Source organism: Pinus tabuliformis, chromosome 8 (genome assembly GCF_031772625.1).
Source record: "Pinus tabuliformis cultivar Carrire ecotype Pingquan chromosome 8, CPIR1, whole genome shotgun sequence".
Lineage (NCBI taxonomy): Eukaryota > Viridiplantae > Streptophyta > Pinopsida > Pinales > Pinaceae > Pinus > Pinus tabuliformis.
The window spans coordinates 962,609,203-962,619,471 of NC_142294.1; the positions used below are offsets into that span (position 1 = coordinate 962,609,203).

Consider the following 10,269-nt stretch of genomic DNA (forward strand, 5'->3'; position numbering starts at 1 on the left):
AAAGACAAAACAACAATTAATTCCCTTAAATAGTCATCGTTGGATGCCTACCTCAAACCGGTGGTTGATGAAGTTCCGTTGCGCTGCTCCAGCTTCCGTTTCTTTCTCCTGAATGAGAAATCAACCCGGAACACCATAAGAAAACAACAGAGCATGTAACTAAGAACAACAATGTTCTATTTACTTATAAAGTCAAGAAATCATAATCTATCAAGTAAATTGTACACAAGATATAGGAAATCATCATTGATTGTATTAATAATGAATCAAGAGCAAAGATTACAACCAAGTCTTGACGTCGCAAGCCTTCTCGGAGGGTCTAGCTAGTATGTTTCTTCAAGCATTCACTCTCAAGAATGGGTCTCCAAAATAGACAATATCTCTCTCTCACTCACAAGCTCTAATACAAAGTTGAGGCATTCCACAACCTCTCACAAAACGATTATCAATCCCACACTTGTCACACTCACACCAAAGCTATCTACTAAACTCAAAAGAACTAGCAACACTGTCCAACCAAAAGAACTAAAAAACTAGCAGATCATAGCAATGATGAGTGATTTTATAGGAGAAGGAGTCTCCATGAAATGAGGGGGAGGGAGCTTATATTCAAGGGAGGTTGCATAAAAGGTGGAACCACCATCCCAGAGGTGGAAAGGCGACCCAAACTGACCCAAAAACCAGCTCTAGAAACATCCAAAAGGTTGACTGTTTGAACTAATTCGCCAAATCTGGATCGTCACAAGTCATGAACTAGAGACTAGCGACGACATCGCAAGGAGGAAATTCATTTGGACCAATCGTCACGCATTTTAAGGGTTTACTAGCGACGATGTAGGAACTTAGTCAAAAAGGGTCAATATTAAGCATTAGAGAGCATTTGCTTAATCTTCTTGCATGAGTGGGAAGATATGGACATGTTTATTTGATGTATGACACAACAAAGGGACTGAGATGAGGACAGTGACAAATTACTGTGTAACATGAAGTACCTTGTCACCACTATGAAGTCTTTCTTGCAGCAACTTCGTCAACCCTTCAAAATTGACATTCATCACATCCATTTCTACTTTAAAACTCCCATATATGCTTTTAAACTATCCTTTAAACCTCCCATGTTTACGTTGAAAACAACCAATTCATTTTTGGTTGCTCTTTGTGAGAGTGAAATTTGTTTCACTTGGTCACACAATTTTGATATATCATGTTGCATTTCTTCCTCTTCTTCATATGCCATAGTAGAGTTTTCTGTTGGCTTACTAGGTGTATCCATTTTTTAGTTGTGAGGCATATTGGAAATAAATAATGATATGTATGCTTCAATATTCCCTTTAAATAACTTCAAACTGTTTTTTCAAACAAAAATGAGGGAAATTTAGAAATACACACCTTTTAAAAGCTTGATTTTGAGCTTGTTGATAACATTGAAGTTCAAATATTGTATCTCTGTGATTTCAACCTCCCGAGGTCTAAAATTATGTCCTGAGGTATCCCTACGTGTCTTCTTTCCAACCCCACTAGTTAGACCAAGATTGGATTCTTCAAGATGAAGTTATGCTAAATATCCCACAATGACCTGATTATGGACTCGTTCAAGAGAGAAAACTTGTACAATATGAAACATGTCATTTTTTTAACCTTCTTTCATGAAAATGATACACAAAAAACTATAGTATGTGCAACTTTTGTCACTTTCTAGGAAATTCAAATCTGATGCTCAAAGAGAAAGTTATGGCGATTTTTCCCAGAACACCTGTTTGAGAATGAATTCTGGAGCATGCAGAAACCTTAACTTCCTTGGACCATATCTCCAAAAATATAGTTATTCAAGGTTTGAAATTTTTACACAATGTTCATCAAGATTTCTACTCCTTGTTGTCTAAGTTATAGCTTCTGAAGCTTCACAATTTTTTTATAAAGCGAAAATGCCAAGATAACCTGTTTGAAGAAGCTCAATCCTAAGATTCAGAGCTATGATACCAAATGTTATGTGACCAAATCACAAAAGAAAAGAAAAGATAGATCATAGACTTGAAAATAAGCCCCTTCGATGGGGAAACCTCCTTTACATCACATAAATGAACAATTCTTGGATGATATAAATGGAAAGACCTGCTTGGTATATGTAGGAGTCTAAAGGGTCAAAATATAATTAGGGCCTACATAACAATAATAATGTAATAGTGTGACAATAACAATAGTGGGCTTATATGGGGCACACCAATAACAATAGTGGGTTTTTCTAGGGAAATAACAATAGTAATGGGCTTCAATGGGGCACAACAATAATAATATGGGGGCTATACTAGTACTATAGGTACCTAACAACCAAAATGACTTCTCAATGTGTCTACAACCTTAATTATAAATTATAAATAATTTCTATATGGAAACTAAAAATCACAATAAGATCATCACTTTAATGTTCCTAAAGGTTTTATAACCCTATGTCATATAACATGATAATTATTATGAGGTGACACATTCCCATAAAGAGGAAATACACAAGTGATAGTACTTGGGAGTTGTAGTACAAATTTTATGAAAAATTAGGTCAAGTAAAATGAGGGGACAACGTAAGGAAGAGGTAAATCATTAAATATATTAAGAAATTAATCTTGTACTTAATTACCCAAATTTTTTATTTATGTTTATCACAATAACAAAATTAACAATGGAAATGGAAAAAATGCAATATTTATTACCCATTGTCTTGATGATCTAATTAAGATACTTGCATGGAAATTAAGAATTAAAAATGGAAGTATTCAACCTATATACCAATATTTTAAACCTAATGAGAGCACATGAACAACAAGTAATTGATTGTTACGATGTCATTTTGGTGAACCCTTAGGTGTTAATCTAATTTGCCCTAACTTTATAGCAAGCTAATTAGCTTAGAGAAGAAAACAAACAAGTGATAAAGAAGGCTATGAACCTACTATGCATAACTGTAAAGTCACTTTTCCCCAAGCAAAAGAAAACTAATAACTATCTCCAAATCAAATGAAATAAGAAAAGAAACAATAATGCATATAATTAAAGATAAGCAAATGAAGCAAATATGTTTGACCCAATTACTCTTGGTAGATAAGGTTACCTTGTCACCCATGCACTTAGGTTGAAGCTCCCTTTGAGGAGAAGAAGCTAGATGACCAAGTTTAATAGGGTCCTACCCTAACCCCCTTACTTGGGATACCTTACTGATGTATTAGGCAACCTTCCTTGAATAAAGCCCACTAAGTAGTTAGTTAATAGTAACTCATTGAAAAAAGGGTCCTCATTAATAAGGCTTAAATTATTTAGTAGGCCCTGTTTATAAGTGGGCCCATAGGTAGTTAATATTATCTATGGATAACTCTATATTAATTAGAAGGTTATGTAATGTTTTGTCAAGATTTTCTATTGTATTTGGAGCCTTGATTTAAGAGGTTGTACCTTTGAATAGGCAATTGAACATAGCTCTCATTTTTTGAATATTATTGATAAAAGAGATCTTTCTTAGGGTTTATCTATTTTCTCTATGGTCTTTGGTTTTGTTCTAATTTTTGGGGTTATGTACATTATAAGGTGCAACAAAGGACTAAGCCAAGAGCATTAGAATCAAACCAATTAAGGTAGCAAAGTAAGATCTAATCCAAATAGAGAAGAAACACCCATTGCAGTAGCCTACCAATATGCAGATGATCGATGAAGATTAGAAGCCCCAACAAAGCCCATGTAACACCCCACCCAATGTTTACAACCTTGAAAAGGGTGCTATGTAGTAATATACTCTATTTACTTTGTATTATCCTTCTTTTTTTCCAACTACAATATAAAATTATTTAATCAAGCTATAAAAACTCATCTTTTGTAATTTTACAACTCTTTTTAAACAAGTATCACAATATATAATTAGTAATTTATTTTACAACAATAAATTGTTAAAATGTCATAAGTAACATTATTCTTTATATATTTACATAGAAAACCTATGAATATACCTCCTTCAAAGTGATGAATTTACTCAGTTGTAGTATAGGTTCAACTAATGGGAAGATGCCTTTGGATCTTCCATTATTGGCACTTGCCCAAAATGGGAACAATAATCCTCCCTATCGACTAGGATTATAGCTAGCTTCTTATCTCCTAAAACCACTTTAGTTTCCTAGCCTTTTGTGCCCAATACTCCAAGAATAGCAATCCATAATTGGTCCCTCAAACCGGATGTCAAGCTAATACTTTCTTCGCCAAAAATCCCAAAAAACTATCATTCTATCCTCTAGTAAGCATTAATAAAGTCATCGTTGTCCAATTTATCAAAAAATAGAGGACTCCAAATCCCCCTCAACACTTCTTCCTTCCCCCTGTTGAGAAATATAGGGGGCAACAAGTAGGTGATTTCTCTTACTTTGATAACTATTTGTGATGTATTTTTAGTTTACTTTATGAACTTCTTCTTTCCTTTATTATTATTAGTGTTCTCTATCATCAAACAACCACCAAATCATAAAGAATAATGAGACAATAGGACACAAGATATTTGTGATCATCCATGGCCAAAACCTCTCCAACTAAGGGGAAAACCCATAAGAATCCTTCTCTTCTTATAGAACTTCAATTAACAAATTCCAAGACATATGAACCTTGACGAAGACCCTACAAGACCAAGTCATCCTTCCTATTTGATGAGCTTTCCTTACACAACTTCTAGCAACAAAATTTGACCTTTCAATAACTTCGACCCCAAAAACAACTTCAACCTAGCAACTTCAATAACTTCAACCTAGCAACTTTGACTTTGATGCAACTTCAATATCTTTGACCTAACAGCTTCACAACTTAGATCTAGAGGAAGCTTCACAACTTCGACCTTGTAGCTTCACAGATTCAACCTTGTAGCTTCATAACTTCGACCTTGCAGCTTCACAACTTTGACCTTGCAGCTTCACAGCTTCAATCTTGAAGAGATCAAATGAGGTCAAATTCCTTCATATTTATAGGCTTGTGAGGGGTACAAATTGTTATCTTGAGGTCGAATTGATCTTTGTGCCATAACAAGGTCTTGGAGGGAATTTTGACTTAATAAATTTTTCTTTACAATATGTAACATGCCCAAATGGGTCTTCAATACATGAGAATGACTCAATTAACTTTATGAAAAACCTAGAAGCACTCAATGGGTGCTTGACCTATTTTTTTTTTTTTTTCCATTTAGCATGAAACCCATGCCTCAAGAACACAAATAGTAAACTTATTTTTCTCTTTTCATTAGATACATAAAATCATGATTACATATGCCATTATGAAGACTGAATCTAGTTACATATTTCAACACCCCCTCTTAACTAGGGAGGTATTCATAATCCATACAAGTTACTTGGACATTCTCAATTTGAATAGTTCTCATAAGAAGAGTCAGATTGGTAACCCATATATATAGATCAGAGCACAATGCTAGTGAGACCAATGATTTATAGACACCCTCATCATTGTCTCTCTCGGAACATACCCCACTCGGGTTCTCTCAGAGTATGTTCCACCAGGACTATTCTTATCTTGGTTTCCCTATCCTCAAAGAATATAGGTCCTCTATGACTACTCTTATATTGGACGCCCTACCACATCCTAAAAGAGTATCACATGCCAAATGCTTACCTAATCCTCCATTGACTTTCTTCTCAAATGAAGACAAGAATGATGTGTCTACCTCTCTCTCTCAACTAGGGAGATATACCTACTCCAATGAAGGAATGCACCCATTCCTATAAAAGGAATGTACCCAAGGTCCCTCTTAACTAGGGACTTGACCAAGCCTCCCCTTAACCAGGGACTTTCTTCTAGTTGCTTTCTAGGTGGAGATCATGGGACAAGCAACTGCTTATATGAATCGCTCTTTCGATGTCATGAATTTATTATTTGTTAGGGAGCCTAAATATTTTGGGACTTCTTCATAGGGAATCAACCATCCATCACTTTCATTCATGACATCTTTTCTTTCATCAGAAAGTGATTCACTAATCCATATCTAGCTTTCCTTCATACAACTACCTTCTCCACATCATGTTTTCTTCAGGATCTTATCATCCCACCACATGAGTATCAGTTGTGGATGACATCTACAACTCTTCCTTTGGTGGTGCTGCATTAGCCCATCAAGATATTGTTCAAAAAAAAAAATGAACATCAAATTACCTTTGTGATGGTCTTACATCATGACATCTACTTGTTGTATCAAAATCCACATTCATATTGACACCTCGAAAAATATATTAAATTATTGTTTTGAGGCTTCTGTGATTTGCACTATGTGTAGAGTTTTCTTCCGGAATCATCGCATCCATAATTGTAGAATCGACGTTTAGAGCCATCCACTGTGGCTCATCATCAGGATAAATCAATAAGTGTGTAAGACAAATCTCATAGGAATGAATAAATAGAGGAATGAGCTAGATGGAATGGGAATATTGGTAGCCGACCATGTCTTAGTTAATAATTGATGATAATAATTATTAAGAATACTTGATAATTATTACAATTAATACTTTTAATTTTATTAGAATTTATTTGAATTACAGATTAGGAATGGAATAAAAATAATAATAATTTCAATTAATTTTTTTTTGATCAATTTATCAATTTTTTGTTTTTAATTAATTTTATTTTAGAATTTTATTAAATTTTTAAAATTAAAATTATTAGTAATGTTAATATTAATATTAATATAATTTATCTATTTTATTAAGATTCAAGTAATCATTTTAATTAATTTTGATTTAGAATTATTTTTAATTTAGAATTAATTTTATTCTAGAATAAGTGATTAGAATTCATTTAATTTTAATTCCACTTTGTAATAAATAATTAAGGGTTCATGTTAATATTAATATTAAACATTAATAATCTTTTTTTTCCCCTGGAAAAATCAGTAATTTCCATTAATAATTTGAAAATTACATATGGTAGATGCCATTGGCATTGTTGTAATGTTCATACAAAATCACCTCACAGGGTGTTGTATCAGCGAGTATTACAAAATTGTGCTGGGTATATGCATATGTATGGCTGTTCAGCCTATTCGAGTTCACAAATATCCATTTACAAACAACATAATCATAGTTAATTATAGTTCCATCATGTCAAAATATATTATCCAAAACTGTCAGTGATCGGGACTGTTGTCCCTCTGTTCTCCCAGGTCTATGTATGGCCTGTGGTAGAATCTGTGTTCTTCAGCTCCATTCTGCTCCACAATTATCCAATCGCCTCTGGGAAGTAACGAGGCCTCTTTGGATAATTTGTCAGCTTCGCTGTTATGCTCTCTGTAAATATGTAAACAAGAGAAATGATTAAATGCTGCTTTGAGAGTGAGAGCATCATGTAATAGATTGCTGAGTGTGTGTGTATGACATATAGTGACATTATTGATCCATTTAATGATCATCATTGAGTCTCCAAATATGTTGAGATTAGAGAGCTGGTGTGTTAGTGCAAAATGCAGTAGGTTCCGGATGGCAGAAAGCTCAGCATAGTTATTAGATCCTCTTCCAAATCCCATTTTGACAAGGTATCTGTGATGTTCATTTATGTGCAGCACGAAACCACCTCCACATCCCGTTTGGCTTGCAGCCCCATCGAAGAAAGCCCACGGGGTCGATTTGTCAATATTGGGCATGTCCTGTATCGTCCTGGCTCGAGGCGGAGGAGGGTTTGGCAATTCTTGGTACGCAGCGATAATGGTGGCTTCAACCCGGGTCCATGATACAGGTTGATCATCGAAGACAGCACGGTTCCACGCAAGCCAGGTATACCATGTTGCCACGGGGGGGAGATATAATAGTTTGGTGCCCGGGTGACTGTGAGTCCATGTAGTCCACGCGCTCGAAAGTTCATCCCCACTCCAAATCCCTGCTATGCCCAATTGTGTGCGAATGTTGGTCCAAAGGGATTGTACAATAGGACAGTTTAGGAAAATGTGATCCGAGGTCTCTGTAGCAGCCTTGCAAAGATACACCAGGAGGGTCCATATATGGATCTGCAGGTAAGATATTCGCCCGTGGGGACGATACCTTTGAGAGCACACCAGAAAAATAATCTGGTGCGAGGTGGAGCCTTTAGCTTCCAAATGAGATGCCACCATGAATGAATTGGATCAGGAATTTTGTGAGATATGAGGGCTCTGTAACCAAATTTTGGAGTATATAGACCATGATCCGCTATACTCCATATGAGCTCGTCTGGACCTTGTTTGATGCGAATATGTGATTCAGATAACGCAGAGATAATTATTCCATTCCTGATGCCATTGCAGGGGGAGGTCCAGTTGCTGGGCCGATTTCCAAGCTTGGGAAAAAATGTCTGTGCGAAGCTGGTCGGCGATATGAGCGAAATTCCGAATGTCGCGGTTATGTAGATGTGTGATGAGCTCATTGTTGAGGATGTGTCTGCCCCCACTGTTGATCCACGGATCGAGACCAATCCTGCCTGACAATCCATCATTAATTCTCCAAACTAGGTGGTCCCGAATGAGGGGGAGGGAATGGATCAAGGCCTTCCAGGTTGATGAGCATCCCTTTGCCGACCAAGATGGTAATCTAGCCCAGTCCATAATATTCTGGGGCCATATGTATTTATGATAGGATACATGTGCCCATAGGCTTTGGCTGGTTAATAAGGTCCAACCCATCTTGGCAGCAAGTGCCATGGCGAAATCAGTTAGATCTTTGAGGCCCCATCCCCCCCATTTTTTGGGTAGTGATATTTTCTTCCAGCTAATCCAAGCAAAGATTCTTTTATCCTGACTCCCATTCTAGAGGTATCGATTGCACAGCTGCTGTAGACGCCCTAGAATGTTCGTCGGTATCCATGCAAGAGCCATCCAGAATACCGGGGTAGCCTCTAACACAGATTTAATGAGGACCAATCTGCCCGCCCTAGAGAGATATCTGTAGCTCCAGCCTGTGAGTCTTTTCTCCAGTTTGGCAACTAACCAGACCCAATCTGCAATCCTTTGGCAAGTAGGCTTCAGTTTGAATCCCAGGTATTTGAGGCCTCTATCCAGAGGGAGAATAATGTAGGGAAATACCTGAAGGGCTAGCCGGGATTCCTGTACTGAAGTACAGGTGCAAGTGATGGTGGATTTCAATTGATTTGGCAGCATACCTGTAGCAGCAGAGAAAAGTTGCAGGATCTTTGAGAAGGTCCTGGAGTCTCGTACGTTGCCATCAAGTAGTATTAGAACATCGTCCACAAAGAGCAGATGAGTAAGGGTGCAAAGGTCGGATATGCGGAGGCCCCCAACATCTCTAGTCCTTTTCGCCGAGTCCATGAGGCGACTGAGACCTTCCATGACCAAGAGGAAGAGAAGGGGTGATAGGGGGCAGCCCTGTTTCAATCCCCTTTCCGAGTGGAAAAAAGGGGAGGCCGAGCCATTAATGAGGATACTGAAGGTTGGGGAGGATATACAGGCCATAATCCAAGAGATGAAGGCATGTGGGAATCCCAGATGGATGAGGATCATTTTTATGTATAGCCAGCTGACCCGATCGAAAGCTTTTGAGAGGTCAATTTTGAGGAGAATGGCTTTTAGATGCCTGGTCCAGATGGAGTGCATGGCTTCTTGGGCAAGACCAATGGCCTCATGAATCTGCCTAGATTCAAGGAAAGCAAATTTTTGCGGGGCAATGGATCGGGAGAGGATAGGTCTAATGCGATTTGCAATGGTCTTAGAAATGATTTTATAGAGGCAGTTGCATAAGGAGATAGGCCTGTAATCGTCGAAGGATTCCGGGGAGTCAGATTTAGGGATAAGTGCTATGAAAGTAGAATTGATTGCATGATAGATAGAACCCGTAGTCCTGCTCTCCTCAACCACCCCCAACAGATCCTGTCCCAGAACGTCAAAGAAGGCCAAGTAGAATTCGATGGTCCAACCATCCGGACCGGGACTCTTGTCCTTTTTGAACCATTTCAGCACTCCTTCCAGTTCCTCAGCCGAGACCGGGTCAATAAGTGCCTCCACATCTTCGTCCTCCACAAATCTCGGGAAGTGGTTTGCCACATTGATGATATCAGGTAGATTAACTTCCCGAGGGCACTTATAAAGGTTCCTGAAGTGAGTAGTGCCCAGATGGGCAAGCTTGTTAAAAGTATCAGCGATGTCACCGTCCGGAGTAGGGAGCTTCCAGATAGTATTTGCTACTTTCCTGCTCTTTGCATAGCTATGAAAGAACTTTGAGTTTTCATCCCCTGCTTGGATCCATAATGCCCTACTTCTCAGTCTGA

At 37.7% G+C, this 10,269-nt stretch overlaps 1 protein-coding gene across 1 annotated transcript; it reads right to left on the reverse strand.

Annotated features, from left to right (window-relative positions):
* Positions 1-8,794: 8,794 nt before the first annotated feature.
* On the reverse strand, positions 8,795-9,334 carry LOC149238669 (uncharacterized). Its single transcript, XM_089369636.1, has one exon. The coding sequence runs from the start codon at positions 9,332-9,334 to the stop codon at positions 8,795-8,797; it is 540 nt and encodes a 179-aa protein (XP_089225762.1).
* Between the last annotated feature and the right edge of the window lie 935 nt (positions 9,335-10,269).